Source organism: Chiloscyllium plagiosum, unplaced genomic scaffold (genome assembly GCF_037043375.1).
Source record: "Chiloscyllium plagiosum isolate Xiang-an unplaced genomic scaffold, Cpla_swu_hap1 HiC_scaffold_4, whole genome shotgun sequence".
NCBI classification, from domain to species: domain Eukaryota; kingdom Metazoa; phylum Chordata; class Chondrichthyes; order Orectolobiformes; family Hemiscylliidae; genus Chiloscyllium; species Chiloscyllium plagiosum.
The window spans coordinates 43268602-43290400 of record NW_028270142.1 but is presented as its reverse complement, the minus strand read 5'-3'; the positions used below and the strand labels follow the sequence as shown (position 1 = coordinate 43290400).

The 21799-nt window shown below is 42.4% G+C and overlaps 1 protein-coding gene across 6 annotated transcripts in view; it reads right to left on the bottom strand.

The window, feature by feature from the left end:
* Nucleotides 1-21799, bottom strand: part of col14a1a (collagen, type XIV, alpha 1a) — a 225792-nt gene that overhangs the window by 107378 nt on the left and 96615 nt on the right. For 5 of the 6 annotated variants that reach the window (XM_043688687.2, XM_043688688.2, XM_043688691.2 and 2 more), the window contains exons 14-19: nucleotides 19862-20001; nucleotides 12280-12406; nucleotides 11985-12124; nucleotides 7636-7768; nucleotides 6548-6607; nucleotides 4555-4706 (exon numbers count right to left, since the gene is read on the bottom strand). In XM_043688687.2, the coding sequence (XP_043544622.2) occupies nucleotides 4555-4706; nucleotides 6548-6607; nucleotides 7636-7768; nucleotides 11985-12124; nucleotides 12280-12406; nucleotides 19862-20001 (752 nt within the window). The remainder of the gene's footprint in view (nucleotides 1-4554; nucleotides 4707-6547; nucleotides 6608-7635; nucleotides 7769-11984; nucleotides 12125-12279; nucleotides 12407-19861; nucleotides 20002-21799) is intronic. The other variant, XM_043688690.2, reaches the window with a different exon arrangement.

Here is a 21799-nt window from a genome sequence, read left to right as displayed (position 1 = left end):
CATGGAAAAGTTGAAGGAGAGAATTCTAGCGTCTATGATTTAGGTAGCTGATGGTGCAGTTATCAAAAGCACAGCAGAAGGACAGATTTGGAGCATAGATCGAAGAGGGTTGTAAGCTGGAGAAGGTTACAAAGAGAGTAAGGCATCAAAGGAATTTCAACATGAGAGTAAGATAAAAAGTTGCTAAACTGGACTGAGCACAAATGGGTAAATGAACTAGGACACAGGCAGTAAAGTTTTGAATGAGCTCAAGATAGGAATACAGCCAGGATATCACTGCAACAGTTAACTTCACAACAAAGTGAAGAATGAGGATCTCAGCATTATTTGCAATAATACAGGAAGGTGACTAAAGGTGATGAAATGGACAGAAAATGGGCTTGGTAGTGTTGTCCATTAATCACAAAAAAGCTGGTTTACATCTGCTCCTTTGTCTTATGGTACCTCTGAAGTTGCAAACAGTCTGGTTCAACGTAAGACTATGGTTAGCGTAAGAAGAGAATTGTAATGGGGCTGAAGACAATGGTTTCAGCCTTCCTAACACTGAACTGAAGAAAATTGCAGCTCATCCAAGATTTAGATGTTGGCCGAACAGTCTAACAGGGTCAACTCAAAATAGGTGGTAGTGAAGCTGACCTTAGTGTTGACAGTGTACACGTGGAACCTGACTGTGTTTTCATCCAAGACCCTGCAGTTCAACAAATAGATGAGAAATAGGTGTGGACACCAGAACTAACTGTGCCAGAGTAAGAAGAGGGGTTATTGCAGGAAATACTCTGGCTACAATTGCATAGATAGGAATGGAAGCAGACAAGATTTTAATTCTGACCAGATTTTAATTCAGCACTGCACATGCATTTATGTAGTGTTGATTTATTTATGGTCTGCCAGCTCATTTGATCGATATCATCAGAGATTAAAACAGCAACATTGGTGCCAAATGTAGAGTTGATGCCTGACGAGAAAAAAGACTAGCGTTGGAAAAAAGCACAAATTTTTAACAGCCTGTTAAAAATGTATTTATTTCTCAGTTTTATAACATATTAGTAAGCAATGGAAGTGCCAAAAATCATCTTTTTTTAAATCTCACTAACCAAATTCATTTTACATCAGTATGAAGCTCCAATAATATCTCAGTCACCGTCCCCACTTAATCAACCAAATAAACAATGAGTTCACTTTCCTTTTGGCACTCAAAGTTAAATATTGAATGAAAATGATCACCCGGCTCATTATAATCTGGAGGTTCTCAGCTCATCTTTATAGTTGGATGGTTATTAATAGTCATTAATGACATTATGGTAACAATATAAAGAAAACAAATAACAACAAGTTGTAACAGGAGCAATCATTAAAATAAAAGCATAAAATAATAAAACGGTTACATCATTAAGAACATCTAAGTGTACAGTTACAAACTATGTCATGAAACATGGGTCTCCTTAACTTACAAATAAACACAAAAGGTCTATTGCATTCTGCACTGTGTTAAAATGCATATTAACATATTAAACCCAAACAACTCGTTGATGGGTTTTGTCAGCTTTCAGGTAAGACCACAGGTAGAACAGGGAGAGGAGGGCATCCCAAAGTCTGAGTTAATATGCCAAGTACAAACTGGAATTTTGGAGTGACACTCTCAGCGGCAGCAATGGCTGCCACTGAGTCCTGACCCCATTATAACAGCTGTATTCCCAATCACTGAGCCCTGACCCCATTATAACAGCTGTATTCCCAATCACTGAGCCCTGACCCCATTATAACAGCTGTATTCCCAATCACTGAGCCCTGACCCCATTATAACAGCTGTATTCCCAATCACTGAGCCCTGACCCCATTATAACAGCTGTATTCCCAATCACTGAGCCCTGACCCCATTATAACAGCTGTATTCCCAATCACTGAGCCCTGACACCATTATAACAGCTGTATTCCCAATCACTGAGCCCTGACCCCATTATAACAGCTGTATTCCCAATCACTGAGCCCTGACACCATTATAACAGCTGTATTCCCAATCACTGAGCCCTGACCCCATTATAACAGCTGTATTCCCAATCACTGAGTCCTGATCCCATTATAACAGCTGTATTCCCAATCACTGAGCCCTGACCCCATCATAACAGCTGTATTCCCAATCACTGAGCCCTGACCCCATTATAACAGCTGTATTCCCAATCACTGAGCCCTGACACCATTATAACAGCTGTATTCCCAATCACTGAGCCCTGACACCATTATGACAGCTGTATTCCCAATCACTGAGCCCTGACCCCATTATGACAGCTGTATTCCCAAACACTGAGTCCTGACCCCATTATAACAGCTGTATTCCCAATCACTGAGCCCTGACACCATTATAACAGCTGTATTCCCAATCACTGAGCCCTGACCCCATTATAACAGCTGTATTCCCAATCACTGAGCCCTGACCCCATTATAACAGCTGTATTCTCAATCACTGAGCCCTGACCCCATTATAACAGCTGTATTCCCAATCACTGAGCCCTGACACCATTATAACAGCTGTATTCCCAATCACTGAGCCCTGACCCCATTATAACAGCTGTATTCCCAATCACTGAGCCCTGACCCCATTATAATAGCTGTATTCCCAATCACTGAGCCCTGACACCATTATAACAGCTGTATTCCCAATCACTGAGCCCTGACCCCATTATAACAGCTGTATTCCCAATCACTGAGTCCTGACCCCATTATAACAGCTGTATTCCCAATCACTGAGTCCTGACCCCATTATAACAGCTGTATTCCCAATCACTGAGCCCTGACCCCATTATAACAGCTGTATTCCCAATCACTGAGCCCTGACACCATTATAACAGCTGTATTCCCAATCACTGAGCCCTGACCCCATTATAACAGCTGTATTCCCAATCACTGAGCCCTGACCCCATTATAACAGCTGTATTCCCAATCACTGAGCCCTGACCCCATTATAACAGCTGTATTCCCAATCACTGAGCCCTGACCCCATTATAACAGCTGTATTCCCAATCACTGAGCCCTGACACCATTATAACAGCTGTATTCCCAATCACTGAGCCCTGACCCCATTATAACAGCTGTATTCCCAATCACTGAGTCCTGACTCCATTATAACAGCTGTATTCCCAATCACTGAGCCCTGACCCCATTATAACAGCTGTATTCCCAATCACTGAGCCCTGACCCCATTATAACAGCTGTATTCCCAATCACTGAGCCCTGACACCATTATAACAGCTGTATTCCCAATCACTGAGCCCTGACCCCATTATAACAGCTGTATTCCCAATCACTGAGCCCTGACACCATTATAACAGCTGTATTCCCAATCACTGAGCCCTGACCCCATTATAACAGCTGTATTCCCAATCACTGAGCCCTGACCCCATTATAACAGCTGTATTCCCAATCACTGAGCCCTGACCCCATTATAACAGCTGTATTCCCAATCACTGAGCCCTGACACCATTATAACAGCTGTATTCCCAATCACTGAGCCCTGACACCATTATAACAGCTGTATTCCCAATCACTGAGCCCTGGCCCCATTATAACAGCTGTATTCCCAATCACTGAGCCCTGACACCATTATAACAGCTGTATTCCCAATCACTGAGCCCTGACCCCATTATAACAGCTGTATTCCCAATCACTGAGCCCTGACCCCATTATAACAGCTGTATTCCCAATCACTGAGCCCTGACACCATTATAACAGCTGTACTCCCACTCACTGAGCACTACCCCATTATAACAGCTGTAATCGCAACTCACTGAGCCCTGGCTCCATTATTGCATCTATATTCCCACTCACTGAGCACTACCCCATTATAACAGCTGTACGCCCACTCACTGAGCCCTGGCCCCATTATAACAGCTGTACTCCCATTCACTGAGCACTACCACATTATAACAGCTGTATTCTCAATCACTGAGCCCTGACCCCATTATAACAGCTGTATTCCCACTCACTGAGCACTACCCCATTGTAACAGCTATACTCCCACTCACTGAGCCCCGACCCCATTATAACAGCTGTATTCCCACTCACTGAGATCTACCCCATTATAACAGCTGTATTCCCAATCACTGAGCCCTGACCCCATTATAACAGCTGTATTCCCACTCACTGAGCACTACCCCATTATAACATCTGTACTCCCACTCACCAAGCTCTGGCACCATTATAACACCTGTCCACTCTCTGAGCACTACTCCATTACAACAGCTATACTTCCACTCTCTGAGCTCTGGTCCCATTATAACAGCTATACTCCCACTCTCAGAGTTCTCACTCTCGTGTCACAACAATGAATCAAGTCTCAAAATGGAGTCATAAAAGGAAAAAAGTTTTCACAGTGTTGAGGTAGAGGTTGAGAGGTAAGGCAGATAATCAGTTAACACTTGAAATGTGAAGAGCAACACTGGATGGACAGTAAAGGTAAGCTCCCCTCCACCCCCATTTTTCAATTGGAATTTACCTTTCATGCAGCCATTCATAATGACACTCCCATTCCTAACAAAATATGTAAAGACTTATACAGACCATGCTTACCGCTTCTTCTGCGCGGTCTCCTTTTAGAGATACATAGGACACTCTGTACTGTGTAACAAGGGAATCAGCTGGGTCCCAGGACACATGTAGGCTAAACGTGGTTTCATCACCCACATCTAGATTTCTTATTCCAGATCGAATAACTGGATCCAAAGAATCACAACAAATTGAAAATCAGCACAATTACCTGACAACATTTGCACATTTACATAATTAAAATTTTAACTTTGCTTTTTAAATGATTTAATAACTGCAAGTACAAGGGGTGGCATGGTGGCTCAGTGGCTAGCATTGCTGCCTCACAGCATCAGAGACCCAGGTTCAATTCCAGCCTCAGGCGACTGTTGGTGTGGAGTTTGCACATTCTCCCCTTGTCTGTGTGGGTTTCCTCTCGGTGCTCCGGTTTCCTCCCACAACCCAAAGATGTGCAGGTTAGGTGAATTGACCATGCTAAATTGCCCATCGTGTTCAGGAATGAGTAGGTGAGGTGCATTAGTCAGGGGTAAATGTACGATAATACATTAAGGGAATGGGTCTGTTTGGGTTACTTGTCAGAGGACAAGTGGACTTGTTGGGCTGAAGGGCCTGTTTCCATGCTGTAGGGATTCTAGGATTCTGGAATTTATGAATCAGAAAAATAATTCTCAAATTAAAATCATTAGCTCTTTAGACATTTTCAAAAAAAAAATGAGACTTGGAACTGGAACCTGACATTGGGTTCTGTTCTTTTACTGTGTAGCCTGTCCAAAGATTAGTTGCATTAGCTTGTTTGTAATTTGCTATCATTTTGAAACAGATGCTGAAAAATGCAGTTCACATTAATTTCCACACCATAAGCAGGAGGAGCAGGCTATCTGGCTCATCAAGCCTTCTACTCCATTCAATACAATTATAGCTAACCTGATTGATGTCTAAGTCCCCTTTCCTGCCTGTCACTCATAACCCTTGTCCAGCAAAATTGACCTACCTAGTCTTGAATATATTCAATTTCCCAGTTTCCATTGGTCGCTGAGGTAAATAAATTCCAAAGTCTAACCATCCTCTGTGATAAACAATTCCTCCCTACTTTGTTCCAGATTACTCCATGAGTATAAATATCTTCCCAGCATCTGTCTTGTCCACCCTCCCACCCCCACCCCACAGAATGTTTCAGTAAGATCACCTTTCATTCTCCTAAACTCCAACAAGAATGGGCCCACCGTTTCCTTATAACTAAACCCCAAATCCCAGGAATCAGTCTAGTGATCCGAATCAGTGAAAGTGAAAGTTAATCCCTCTAAGCGAGGAGACCAAAAATGTTCTTGTTATCCTTCAAACATGTTGATTGGTTACTGATAAATACATCAACTTAGCACTTTATGGCAAGTCTTTATCAATATGATTAGATAATTATCTGAAGGAAAACAAAATGGCAGGACCACAAGGAAAGGGTGTAGGAGGGTGGGTACTTGGTGGTGGGGCTAGATGAGTTGATCTTGCAGGCAGTCAGGTCAAACTCAGGAAAATTACCTCTTCAGTGGTGTGACCATTCTTTGATTTAATGATGCTGGCTACAGGCAACCAGAATTTATACCCATTCCAGTAAGAAACAATACCAGAAATGGGGTTATTCAGTTTAAGCTGTGAGCTCACAACCCATCCACTACTGGGCCAGTGAAGACATATCCTGGTTCGTAAAAGTGAGAGAGTCACTTATAGGACTGCGCCGTGATGTAGAACATGAGAGAAATATCTCAATGATATGAGCGGGTCACTAATAAATCCAACAGGTAATTCAGGAGAACTATTTTACCAAGAGAGATGTGAGAATGTGGAACTCTCTACCGCTCATGGAGAAACATTTAGTTACCTGTGTCAATTTCACTGAGGAGGTGATTAATAAGAAGCGAGTTTATTAAATACAAGGAAATGTTTAATTTTGTTTGGAAATATAAGTAGTTTTTGTTTTAGCCTATAAATGTTCTTACCACTGATATTCACAAACCTGCTGTAGTAGGTCTCTGAGTTGTTGTTGTAGCTGCTGTTGTTGTGATTATCTGCTGAACTGTAATTACAGTGAAAATTAATTCTAAACCACATGACACCAGCCTGGATAAACTAATAAATATACATCTTACCTTAAAGGTTAGCACTATACATGTAAAACATAAAACCTTTACAAACACAAACAATGTATTTATGCTAGCATTTTAAATAAGATATATAGCAGCACTGACATTAATTCAATAAACTCAGAAAATTTAGGCCTTGTGTATATTCTCCTAATGGGACATAACCAATTTATTTTTCCAACTTGCTCCATTGAAACAAGCAAAATAACTACAGAGAGTCCAAGGATACTGGACGCTGACCTCAAAGGTTGCATCAAATCTAAGTACATGGGAAAGGTCTTCACCATTCTGTTCTCCAGACTTCACTAATTCTAATTTTTCATTGCTCACTTGCCATAATTTTAGGTCATCCGAAAATCTACTGCACGTGTCCCAACTCATACCAAGTCCTGTTCACCCATAAACCACACTGTTTACTGCCTTAGTTTAGTCAACAATGGCAATGCCTCAATATTAAAATTATTGGCCTGATATTCTGATCCTTCAATGGTCACACCCTTTTCTAGCTCTGTTACATCGTCCTGCCCTACTACTCTCCAAGGTCTCTGCACTGATCTAATTCTGATCTCTGGCAATTCATCAATTTCTATTGTTCCACTGTCAGTGGTTGTACCTATTGCTAATTTGCCCAATTCCTCTGAAATCCCCTCCCTAAAACTCTTCAACTCTCACTTCCCCTTTAAAATGTTCCTTAAAACCTATCGCTTTGACCAAATTGTAGTCACTTGTTCTTACATCTATTCATGTGGCTCAGTGTCAAATTTTGTTTCACAATGTGGCTTGGGCTGCTTTTACTATGTTAAAGGTGCTATATAAATACAACTTGCTGCTGTTGAAATTATGCAGCCATCATTCTTGGTGAGATTTTAGGAGATCAGAGCACAACCAAAGCTATTGTTTTACATAGAGAGTTTACAATTTAAGCAAATTGAGCAGGTAACTTCCAAATGTGTCATCTTACGTGTTGTCTCCAGTACAGCCACGACATCACTTTCTGTCTCATCACTGTAAATCGCAGAGAGAGAAACCTCATACTCTGTCCCAGGCAATAAATCGTCGAGAACAATTGTGTCTACATCCCCACTCAAAACAAACTGCAAAATAAAAGTTTCCAGTACGATTCATTCATTACTAAACATCTATTCATTAGAAAGACAAAGATTCATTGTTAATATACTGAATACTAAAGAGTATGAAGGAATTCAGAAAATCAGTTTACATGTCCGTTAAAAGGGTCTCTGTAGATTTTCCTCCAATTAATGTAGTGATCAGAAATTATGTAGATTACTTCATGGACAAGGGAAGTCATTTTGTCCATTTACGTTTCCCTCTTGGCTTTTTTAATATTCTCTTATGAGACGTAGGCGTTGCTGGCTGACCAGGATTTATTGCCCATCCCTAGTTGTCTTTGAGAAGATAGCAGTGAGCTGCCTTCTTGAACCTTTGCAGACCAAGGGCTGACCCACAATGCTATTTGGGAGGTAATTTCAGGATTTTGATGCAACGTTGAAGAAATGGCAATATATGTGTCGTGACCTGGAGGTGAAACTGCAGGTTGTGGTGGTGCTGGTGTTCCCATGTATCTGTTGTGTTTGTCCTTCTGGATGGAACTGATCATGGGTTTGGAAGGTGCTGTCTCAGGACATTTGGCAAATTTCTGCAGTACATCTCGTGGATGTGGCGCCAATCAAGCAGGATGTCTTGTTCTGCATGGTGTCCTTGGAACTTCACCTGTCCAGGCAAGTGCAGAATATTCCATCACATTCCTGACTTGTGCCTTATAGATGATGGACAGGCTTTGGGAAGTCTAGTGGTGAGTCACACTGCAGTATTCCTAGCCTCTGACCTGCTCTTGCAACCATTATATTTTTATAGCAAGTTCAGTTGAGTTTCTGGTCAATAGTAACCCCTAGGGTGTTGATGGGACAGGAACTTGGTGATGATAACATCATTGAATGTCAAGGCTTAGATTGTCTCCCATTGGAGATGGTCACTGCCTGGCATTTGTTTGGCACAAATCTAACTTACCACTTGTCCAGATTTCATTGCATTTGGACATGGACTGCTTCAGTATCTGAGGAGTCACAAATAGTGTCAAACATTGCGCAATCATTGTTAAACATTCCCACTTCTAATGTTATGATAGAAAAACGGTCATTGAAGCAGCAGCTGAAGATGGATGACCCTAGGTCACTACACTGAAGAACTCCTGCCCTGGAGCTGAGATGACTGACCTCCTACCACCACCTATGTGCCAGGTATGACTCCAACCAGCAGAGAGTTTGCCCCATGATATCCACTAGTTCCTGTTTTGCTAGGACTCCTAGATACCAGACTCAGTCGAATGTAGCTTTGATGTTAAAGGCAGTCACTTTCACTTCACCTCTGGAATTCAGCTCTTTTGTCCAAGTTTGAACCAAGGCTGTAATGTGGTGAGCTGAGTGGTCCTGGTGTAACCTAAACTGGGTGCCGCTGAGCAGGTTATTGCTGAGCAGGTGCTGCTTGGTAACATTGTCGATGACACCTTCCCACTCTTTACTGATGATAACAGTGGACTGATGGGGTGGAAACTGGGCCGGGTTAGATTTGTCCTGCTTTTATGGACAGGATATACCTGGGCGATTTTTCACAATTTTGGGTAGATGCCAGTGTTGTAGCTAGTTGAATGGCTTGGCTAGAGGAGCGGCAAGTTCAAGATCACAAGTTTTTAGTATTATTGCCAGAATGGGGTCAGGACCAATAGCCTTTACAGTAACCAGTGCCTCTAACTATTTCTTGATATCACTTGGAGTGAAATGAATTGTCTTGGATGAGGCCGAGATGGATATTTCACTCGGCACTTCTGACTGAAGGTTGCTGCAAATGCTTCAGCATTGTCTTTTGCATTGATGGTTTGAGCTCTTCCATCACTGACTAAGGGGATATTTGTCAAGCCTCCGCCCCCAGTGAGTTGCGTATTTGTCAACCCTCATTCATGACTGGATGTGGCCAGACTGAAGAGCTTAGTGATCTATTGGTTGTGGAATTGCCTAACTCTATCACTTGCTACTTATGCTGTTTGGCACGCAAGTTGTGGGCGGCACGGTGGCACAGTGGTTAGCACTGCTGCCTCACAGCGCCTGAGACCCGGGTTCAATTCCCGCCTCAGGCGACTGACTGTGTGGAGTTTGCACGTTCTCCCCGTGTCTGCGTGGGTTTCCTCCGGGTGCTCCGGTTTCCTCCCACAGTCCAAAAGATGTGCAGGGTCAGGTGAATTGGCCATGCTAAATTGCCCGTAGTGTTAGGTAAGGGGTAAATGTAGGGGTATGGGTGGGTTTCGCTTCGGCGGGTCGGTGTGGACTTGTTGGGCCGAAGGGCCTGTTTCCACACTGTAATGTAATGTAATCTAATCTAATCTAATCTAGTCCTGTTAGGCAGTTTCACACCTCATCTTCAGGTATGCCTGGTGCTGCTCCTGGCATGCCCTCCTACATTCTCCATTGAACCAGGGTTGATCCCCTGGCTTGAAGGTAATGGCTGAGTGGGGGTTATGCCAAGTCATGACATTGCAGAATGTGCTGGAGTCCAATTTTGCAGCGCCTTATGGATGCCCCTTCTTGAGTTGCTAGATCTGTTCAAAGTCTGCACGGTGATGATGCCACACAACACAATGGAGGGTGATCTACAAAAGGACTGTGCTGTGGTCACTCTTAATGACACTAACGTTGACAGATGCAAATTAGTAAAAATGAGATTAAGTATGCTTTCTCCTCTTTCCTCACCACCTGCCGCAGACCCAGTTTAGCATCAATGTACTTTAGAAACCAACCAGCTCCATCAGTTGTGTTGCTGCCGAGCTACAGTGGACATCCAGAGTCTATTCTGTGCCCTTGCTGCTCTTATGTGACATTATCACACAAAGTCAAGATTACCCTCCCCAATATTCATAGTTTGAGAATGTCCGGAACTGGGAATATCTTCCTAAATCTGTTTATGAAAGGATGAATTTGCATTTCTTCTTGAATCTATCAGTATCTCAGAATGCTCCAAAGTACTTCACAACCAACTATGTGCTTTTGGAAGTGCAGTCAATGTTAAGTGCAGGAAATTATTAGAGTTGGAAATGCAAGAGCTAAGTTCCTCAATTAGCAATGTGAAGGTTTTAGAGACTTGGATTGTGGATAATTATTGACCAGAACACTGGGGAGAAACCTCCTGTTCTGCTTCAAATTGTCAGAGAGGAGACAGAATTTTGTTTAACATTCCATCCAAAATACAGCACCTACAACAATACTCTACAAAGTATTGCATTGAAGAGTTGGCTTAGATTTCACAGTCAAGTCTTTAGAAGCAAGACTTGAACTCAAAACCTTTTCACTCAGAAGTAGGAGTGCTACCCAATGGACCACAGTTCACCAGTCACAGGAAAGAGTGTAGCTAAAGTCTCCTACCTAAAGAGGATTGCAAATCAGATTCACTAAAGAATTCAGGAGAACTCTTTCCAATAAATTCTAAACATTAGAAATCCTTCTAAAATCATAAATCTGCTTGAGAAGAGGTAATTCAGCATTATTTGGATTTATTTTGTTGTTTGAACAGGAGTGAAAACTATGAAATGACCCAATTACCTAATTGGATATCTACATCCATGGGATCATTAAAAGATGGAGTAGAAATATTTCAAATGTTCAATTAAAAATAAGAGACAAGAATTCAATGTAATGATATAATAAAATAAAACAAAACTGCAGATGCTGTAGATCTGAAACTCACAAACAAAAATTGCTGGAGAAACTCAGCTGGTCTGGCAGCATCTTTGGAAAGAAAACAGAGTTAAAGTTTCAAGTTCAGTGACCCTTCGTCAGAACTCAGAACTGTTCCAAAGATCAGTCACAAAACTCGAAACATTAACTCTGTTTTCTCTGCACAGATGCTGCGAGACCTGCTGAGTTTCTCCAGCACTTTCTGTTTTTTGTGTGTTTAAAATTACATTTATATTATTCACAAAATTCGACTTCATGTGACAATTCAGAAGAATACCTCCTCTGACCAGTTTGGCCGTGATGTATTTGCTTTGGTGCTTTCCAGAAGACACAAGGATGAAATGTTCCTTGTTCATTGGGTAGAGCTAAATCATGAATGTCATCACAACACAATGGATTTATAACTTTGCTACAATAAATACCTAGAGGAAGATTTTGTTGAGTTTTTAAAATCATTCATAAATTGTGACTGCATGAATTCAAAGATTCAGAGTTGCACAGAATGATCAGATCTAATTTCAGATTTAATTCCTACACCATTTCTGCTTCGAGGTGAATTGTGCCTTACCTCTTTCGCCTCCTCCCCACTCAGGGGGGTGCAAGCCAATCGATATAAAGTAACGTCATCAGCAGAATGCTTCCAACTAACTTTGAACTCATCTGTAGAAACATCGCTGATTGTTAAGTCCAAGGGCTTTGGAACTTTCTCTGCAGTGGACAAGGATTAAAACAAAAGAGTAGCAAAAATATGAACATATGAAGTGCATTCTGTAGCAGCAATGTTTTCTATTAAACCATTAACTTACAATACAATGTGAACGAGAGCCGGAGCAACAATGTTCGCTGAGAAGATGTTTGCTTACTTGTGGTAAAACTGCCTGTGAGAGGATCTGACTGCCCCTCATCGTAAACGGAGAAAACAGCAACTGTATATTCTGTAAGCGATGTCAGGTTACTTAAGAAAATTGTCGTTGACCCTTCAACTTCATCCTAGGGAGGCCATGGATATAACATAGTTATCAATAAATCCAACAGGGAATTTGAGAGAAACTTCCTTACCTCAGGAGTGGTAAGAATATGGATCTTTCTACCAAAGAAGTGTTGTCATGAATAATATAAATACATTTATGGGGAAGCTAGAAAGGCACATGATGGAGAAATGAATTGAAGAATATACTGACAGTGTGGGATGAAACATATTAAGAGGAGGCTTTATGTGCAGCATAAGTACTTGCATGAGCCAGTTAGGCTGAATGGCCTGTTTATGCGCTGTTCATTTTATATAAATTCATTATTTTCTCCAAGCTTTTCAATTCACTTAGTTATTGTAAGCCCAATCTCTTTATTGCACTGTTTCAAGGATTTCTGTATTCCTTTGTAGAGCAAGTTTGAAAATCTGACTTTTCTTTCAGTGCCACAAGTTGGTTATTGGGGTTACTGGTGTCATTAAGTGAACAGAGGCCATTCAGAGAAAGTTCTTAGTAGTAATGGTTGTGGGAATGCTCTGTGGTTTGTGCAGACTTGCCACAGTTTCAACATTGGATCATCCTTCATCCTCTGTTAAGTCACGGGGTGGGGGTGTTTACAATGCCTCAATGTAAATCACAACGACATACTGAAGCTAAAGGGTTTATTCCTGTGATCTAGTCATGTACCCTTATAAGGTGGCTACTACAGCAACATTGGAAAGTGATGAGGTGGGCCTACAGAACTATTCCCAGCTTGCTCAGACAGGCTCACAGATGATTCATCTTTGAGCTGCAGGGAGACGAAAGGTTGTTATACACAAGACCTACCACTACCAGATAACTGGACCAATTTTCTTTCTCAACTATTTCAATCAACCTGATTCAGATATGTTGTGACACCTCCAGGGCAGTGGGCCTTGTATCTGGTTGAAACACTACATCTGTGCCTCAAGACCATAAATCTTCTTTTCTGGACTGGGACTAAGGGCTTACTAGCTAACTGTGGTAGAGGCTGGTCAACTAGCAAGTCTTAATAAGAGGAGTTTATTGCATAATATCAATACATAGAGGTGACGTTGGCTAGTTACACGTAATATTGAAGACAATTAGGAGAGAATGATGACATATCTGTTCCCTCAGGATCCTCAGACTCCTCTTTACCACACCCCAAACTGTATGATGTCATCAGATTGGGTGGAGCTCATTGCAATTTCAACATTAACCCTTTCAGAGTCATTACCTTGTACAACTGACAAAATGCCAAGGTATTGTATTAAACTTGCAAAATATGACCACTACATTTTTTTTCAAAAAGCATTTTCTCGGGACATGAGTGGTACAGATTTGGCCAGCATTTATCACCATTCAACAAAGAAACGTTCATGAGGGGTGTTCAAGAATTAGAATTCTTTGAGGAGTTAACGAGCAGGTTAGACCAAGGAGAGCCAATGGATGTTATCAATTTGGACTTCCAAAAGGCCTTTGATAAAGTGCCACACAGGAGGCTGCTGAGTAAGAAAAGGGCCCATGGTGTTAGAGGCAAGGTACTAGTATGGATAGAAGCTTGGCTGTCTGGCAGAAGGCAGAGAATGGTGATAAAAGGGTCCTTCTCAGGATGGAAGCCGGTGATCAGTGGTGGTCCACGAGGGTCAGTGTTGGAACCACAACTTTTCACTTCATGCATTAATGATCTGGATGAAGGAACTGAAGGCATTCTGGCTAGGTTTACAGATGATACAAAGATAGGTGGAGGTGCAGGTAGCATTGAGGAGGCAGAGAGGCTGCAGAAAGATTTAGACAGGTTAGGAGAATGGGCTAAGACGTGGCAGATGAAATACAATGAGTAAGTGTGAGGTCATGCACATTGGTAGGGAGAATGGAGGCATGGACTATTTTCTAAATGGGGAGAAAATTCAGAAATCTGCAGTGCAAAGGGCTTTGGGAGTCCGAGTCCAGGATTCCCTTAAGGTAAACTTGCAGGTTGAGTCAGTAGTTAGGAATGTTCTCATTTATCTCGAGAGGACTAGAATATAAAAGCAGGGATGTACTCCTGATGCTTTAGAAGTCTCTGGACAGACCAATTTAGAGTATTGTGAGCAATCTTTGGCCCCATACCTCAGGAAGGATATATTGGCGTTGGAGCGGGTCCAGAAGTGGTTCACAAGAATGATCCCAGGAATGAAAGTTTGAGCATACGAGGAGTGTTTGAGAACTCTGGGACAATGCTCGATGGAGTGCAGAAGGAGAAGGGGATTCTGATTGAAACTTACAGAATATTGAACAGCCTGGATACAGTAAACACTGGGAAGATGGTTTCATTGGCAGGAGAGACGAGGACCCAAGGATACAGCCTTTGACTAATGGGAAGATCTTTTAGAACGGAGCTAAGGAGAAACTTCTTTAGCCAGAGAGTAATGAATCTGTGGAGTTCATTACCACAAAGGGCTGTGGAGGCCAGGTCATTGAGTATATTTAAATCAGAGATAGATAAGTTCTTGTTTGCCAGGGGGAATCAAAGGTTATAGGGAGAACGTGGGAAAATGGGGTTGAAAAACCTATCAGCTGTGATTGAATGGAGGAGCAGACTCAATGGGCCAAATGGCTTAATTTCTGCTCCAATGTCTTATGGTTAGATGGAATCAACCACATTGACTAAGACACTGGAGTCACTTATGGGCCCAAGCTAGGTATCGCTTTCACTGCCATAAAGAGAGAAGAATAAACCAGTTAGGTATTTTTTCAATCATACAAACAAAACAGACAGCTTTGTAGCCCTCTTCACCAATTTGTAGTTCACAGGAACAGAGTCACTAATTCCCCTCCCCAGCCTGTCTTAGAGTCATAGAGATGTATAGCACAGAAACAGACCCTTCGGTCCATGCCGACCAGATATCCCAACCCAATCTAGTCCCAACTGCCAGCACTGGCCCATACCCCTCCTATTCATATATCCATCCAGATGCCTTTTAAATGTTGCAATTGTATTAGCCTCCACCACTTCCTCTGGCAGCCCATTCCACACACACACCACCCTCTGCGTGAAAAAGTTACCCCTCTTTTATATCCTTCTCCTCTCACCCTAAACCTATGCCCACTCCCCCACCTCAGGGAAAAGACTTTGTCTATTTACCTTATCCATGCCCCTCATGACTTTATAAACCTCTGTAAGGTCACCCCTCAGCCTTCAATGCTCCAGAGAAAATAGCCCCAGCCTATTCAACCTTTTCCTATAGCTCAAATCCTCCAACCCGGGCAACATTCCTGTAAACCTTTTCTGAACCCTTTCACGTTTCACAACATCTTTCCGATAGGAAGGAGAAGAGAATTGCACACAATATTCCAACAGTGGCCTAAACAATGTCCTGTACACTGGCAATATAACCTCCCAACTGCTGTACTCAATACTCTGATCAATAAAGTAAAGCATACCAGGCACCTTCTTCACTATCCTATCTACCTGCAACTCTACTTTCAAGAAGCTATGAACCTGCACTCCAAGTCACTTTGTTCAGCAACATTCCCTAGGACCTTACCATTAAGTCCTGCAAAGATTTGCTTTCCCAAAATGCAGCACCTCCCATTTATCTAAATTAAACTCCATCTGCCACTCCTCAACCATTGGCTCATCTGATCGAGATCCCATTGTAATCCGAGGTCACCTTCTTCACTGTCCACTACACCTCCAATTTTGATGTCATCTGCAAACTTACTAATTATCCCTCTTAAGCTCACATCCAAATCATTTATGTAAATGACGAAAAATAATGGACCCAGCACCGATCCTTGTGGCACCCACTGGTCACAAGCCTCCAGTCTGAAAAACAACCCTCCACCACCACCCTCTGTCTTCTACCGTTGAGCCAGTTCTGTATGCAAATGGCTAGTTCTCTCTGTATTCCATGAGATCTAACCTTGCTAACTAATCTCCCATGGGAAACCCTGTTGAACGCCTTGTTGAAGTCCATATAGATCATGTCCATGACTCTGCCCTCATCAATCCTCTTTGTTACTTCTTCAATAATCTCAGTCCAGTTTGTAAGACATGATCTTCCATGGACAAAGCCATGTTGACTATCCCTAATCAGTCCTTGCCTTTCCAAATACATGTACATCCTGTCCCTCAGGATTCCCTCCAACAACTTGCCCACCACCGACGTCAGGCTCACTGGTCTATAGTTCCCTGGTTTGTCCTTACCACCTTTCTTAAATAGTGGCAGCATGTTAGCCAACCTCCAGTCTTCCGGCACTTCACCTATGACTATTGATGATACAAATATCTCAGCAAGAGGCCCAGCAATCACTTCCCTCGCTTCCCACAGAGTTCTAGGGTACACCTGATCAGGTCCTGGGGAGTTATCCACTTATATGTGTTTCAAGACATCCAGCACTTCCTCCTATGTAATTCGGATATTTTTCAAGATGTCACCATCTATTTCCCCACATTATATATCTTCCATGTCCTTCTCCACAGTAAACACTGATGCAAAATACTCATTTAGTATCTGCCCCATCTTCTGGGTCTCCACACAAAGGCCGCCTTGCTGATCTTTGAGGGGCCCTATTCTCTCCTTAGTTACCCTTTTGTCCTTAATGTATTTATAAAAACTCTTTGGATTCTCCTTAACCCTATTTGCCAAAGCTATCTCATGTTCCCTTTTTGCCCTCCTGATTTCCTTCTTAAGTATACTCCTACTGCCTTTATACTCTTCTAAGGATTCACTCGATCTATCCTGTCTATACCTTACATATACTTCTTTCTTTTTCTTAACCAAAACCTCAATTTGTCTGGTCATCCAGCATTCCCTACACCTACCAGCCTTTCCCTTCAACCTATCAGGGATATACTGTCTCTAGACTCTCATTATCTCATTTTTGAAGGCTTCCCATTTTCCAGCCGTCCCTTTACCTGCGAACATCTACCCCCAATCAGCCTTTGAAAGTTCTTGTCTCATACCGTCAAAATTAGCTTTTCTCCAATTTAGAACTTCAACATTTAGATCTGGTCTATCCTTTTCCATCACTATTTTAAATCTAATAGAATTATGGTCACTGGCCCCAAAGTGCTCCCCCACTGACACCTCAGTCACTTGCCCTGCCTTATTTCCCAAGAGTCAGTCAGGTTTTGCTCCTTCTTTAGTAGGAAAATTCACATAATGAATCAGAGAATTTTGTTGCACACACTTAAATTCCTCTCCATCTAAACCCTTAACACTATGGCAGCCCCAGTCTATGTTTGGAAAGTTACAATCCCCTTCCATAACCACCTATTATTCTTACAGATAACTGAGATCTCCTTTCAAATTTGTTTCTTATTTTCCCGCTGACTATTAGGGGTCTATAATACAATCCCAATAAAGTGATCATCCCTTTCTTATTTCTCAGTTCCACCTAAATAACTTCTGGGAATATCTTCCCTCAGTACAGCTGTAATGCTATCCCTTATCAAAAACACCACTCCCCCTCTTTTCTTGCCTCCCTTTCTATCCTTCCTGTAACATTTGTATTCTGGAACATTAAGCTGCCAGTCCTGTCTATCCCTGAGCCATGTTTCTGTAATTGCTATGATATCCCAGTCCTATGTTCCTAACCATGCCCTGAATTCATCTGCCTTCCCTGTTAGGCCCCTTGCATTGAAATAAATGCAGTTTAATTTATCAGTCCTACCTTGTTCTCTGCTATGTCACTGCCTGCCCTGAATAACTTGCTTATGTTCTCAACTTTACCAGTCTCAGATTGATCTCTTTCCTCAGTATCTCCCTGGGTCTCACCCTCCCACCTTACTAGTTTATATCCTCCCGCATGGCTCTAGCAAATCTCCCTGCCAGTATATTAGTCCCCTTGCAATGTAGGTGCAATCCGTCCTTCTTGTACAGGTCACTTCTACCCTAGAATAGATTCCAATGATCCAAATCCTTCTCCCATATGCCAGCTCCTCAGCCATGCATTCATCTGCTCTATCCTCCTATTCCTACCCTCACTAAAGGTCATAGCACCGGGAGTAATCCAGATATTACTACTCTCAATTCCTGCCTGACTCTCTGTATTCTCCCTTCAGAATTTCAACCTTTTCCCTTCCCATGTCATTGGTTCCAATGTGTACAGTGACCTCCTGTTGGTCCCTCTCCCCCTTGAGAACATTCTGCACCCTCTCTGAGACATCTTTTATCCATTCACCAGGAAAGCAGCAAACCACTGATTTTTCGCTGCTGGCCACAGAAATGTCTGTCTGTGCCTCTGACTAGAGAGTCCTCAAACACAATCGATCTCTTGCAGATATAATCCTCAGTAGCATGAAAACTCTCCCTAAACTCCCACATCTAACAAGAAGAGCATATCACTCTACTTAGAGCCATTTGTGCTTTTTCCAATCTGCACACCTAGAAAATAGCCTCATCTTATTCCTCTACAAAACATTGCTCCAGGCTAACTTAATACTTATGGCCTTTTTTTTAAGTTTAATCAAGAGACATATCTCAATAAAACATATAATCAAGAAAGAACCCACTCTGTTCACAACTGCAGACTGCCCAAGACAATACTTAAAACTATTTACTTATCTGTTTCTGTGCTGTGACCTCTCCAAACAGGTCCCTCCAAGATCAATTGTGACTTTCATTGTTAACTGATTTTCCCAGATGCACTCTGACGTCCAGCGATACATGATTCAACAGCAAAGGCAGTAACTGCGCAGGTTCACTGCTGTGTCAGTTAACAATGTGGGTTCTCTCTATCATGGTGGCACAGTGGTTAGCACTGCTGCCTCACAGCGCCAGAGACCTGGGTTCAATTCCCGCCTCAGGCGACTGACTGTGTGAAGTTTGCACATTCTCCCCGTGTTTGCGTGGGTTTCCTCCGGGTGCTCCAGTTTCCTCCCACAGTCCAAAAATGTGCAGGCCAGGTGAATTGGCCAGGCTAAATTGCCTGTAGTGTTAGGTAAGGGGTAAATGTAGAGGTATGGGTGGGTTGCGCTTCGGCGGGGCGGTGTGGACTTGTTGGGCTGAAGGGCCTGTTTCCACACTCTAAGTAATCTGTAAGTAATCTAACCTAAACTATATCTCTCTTCTGCACTGACCTCACCATGTGCTGCCTTTCTCTGTTCCTCTCCCTTTTAAAAGTGCCATTGTTTTGACTTTTTATTTCTCCGAAGAACCAAAACAATGCACCAGCATATAAAACAATAATTGCTGCTCCTGGAATTCCAACACCTAAAATACATCAAAAAAGGAGCAGCCTTTTACAGCCAGAAACCTTTCCCGTCCTGTAACAGGCTGCCCCTTTTTGAGGTATTTTAGGTGTTGGAGGTGACTTCCTCGAATTCCAGGAGCAGCAATTACTGTTTTGTATGCTGTTGCATTGTTTTGGAACTTTGGGGAAAAAACAAGTCAAAACAACAGCAGTTTTAAAGAATATTAACAGTAAATTTGTCTTCTCATTCTCCCCATTAACCATGCGTTCAGTAAATGATTCATGCACGTACCTCGTTTATTGTTGCACCGTCGGTTTTCACGTACATGATTCGATATCCATTAACTTTCTTTGAAGCTGCTTCCCAGGTGACCCTGGCAGTGCTGTGCCCGATTTCTGAGAATTCCAGGTTTCGAGGAGGACTGTGTGGCACTGAAAATTTTTTTAAAAAAGATTTATTTTCAGGTATACTCACAAACAATGTAAGAAAGAGTTTGCAAATCTTTTTTTTTTACTACATGTTTTCCACAATGAAAATAATGTGCATCTTATAAGATTACACATGATCTGTAAATAAACATTTTACTAATCCTAGCCCCTGGCCTACATGTGTTCCTAGACAGGGAAACATTCACTTTGAAAATTCTAATCCTTAGTTTCAAATATTTCCACAGGATTGCTGTTGCCCTAACTCTGAAATGTCCTCCAGCCCTACAGTCTTCTGAGGCATGTGCACTCCTACAATTTTAACCTCTAAACATCCCAGATTTCTCCTCTACCATTGGCAGCAATGTAGTCAACTATCTAAACCCAAGCTCTGGAATCCCTATCCTTAAATGTTTCCATGCCTCTGCTTTCCTCCTCGAAGATATACTTTAAAATCAATCTCTTTGGTCAAGCTTTAGTCCTAATATCTCCTTATGTTGCTCACCATCAGAATTTGTCTGATAATGCTCTTTTGAAGCACCTTGCTATGTTTCTTCACTGTTCCATAAGATGTGGTTGTCACTGACATGATCAGAACTTGTTGCCCATCCCTCATTAGCTTGCTCGGCAACGTTAGGAGGCAGTTAATCAACCATGTAGCTGTGGGTCTGGAGTCATGTGTAGCTCAGACCAGATATGGATGGCAGATTTCCTTCAAGGGCATCCTCTGCACCCGATGTGGCCTCCTCTATATTGGGGAGACAGGCCGGCTACTTGCGGAGCGTTTCAGAGAACACCTCTGGGACACCCGGACCAACCAACCCAACCACCCTGTGGCTCAACACTTCAACTCCCCCTCCCACTCCACCAAGGATATGCAGGTCTTTGGACTCCTCCATCGCCAGACCACAACAAAACGACGACTGGAGGAACAGCGCCTCATCTTCCGCCTAGGAACCCTCCAACCACAAGGGATGAACTCGGATTTCACCAGTTTCCTCATTCCCCCTCCCCCCACCTTGTCTCAGTCAAATCCATCGAATTCAGCACCGCCTTCCTAACCTGCAATCCTCTTCCTGACCTCTCCGCCCCCACCCCAGTCTGACCTATCACCCTCACCTTGACCTCTTTCCACCTATCACATTTCCGACACCCCTCCCCCAAGTCCCTCCTCCCTACCTTTTATCTTAGCCTGCTGGACAAACTTTCCTCATTCTGAAGAAGGGCTTATGCCCGAAACGTCGATTCTCCTGTTCCCTGGATGCTGCCTGACCTGCTGCGCTTTTCCAGCAACACATTTTCAGTTCAAGGGTATTAGTCAGCCCAATGGGTTTTTATAATTGATGATAGTTGTCATTATTAATTTGTAGTCTAGATTTATTAACTGAATTGAAAATTCCATTGGTTGCCATGGTAAGGTTAAACCCGAGTCCCCAGGACATTAGCCTGGACTTGTTATTATTAGTCTCGTAACATTACTGCTATCCCATTCTCTCCCCACAATTGTTATGACATGATAACAAAAAATAATAACAGCTCAAACCTCAATTTCTAAAGATAAGCATGAATGTCCAGAATTTAGACTGTGTGCCAAACAGGATGCAATCCCTGAACTGTACATACTATTCCCAATTAACGAGAGCCCCACAAAGACCATAAAGAAAGTGGTCTGTCATTTTGAGTGTGGAGCTATTACCAGCCACTAAGGTAGTTCACCTATTACTCAGTAAACACTGCTCAGATTAAAGTAATGTGCCAAATGGCCACTTTGTGCTGTATGATTTTATGAAATGCACATTTCTTG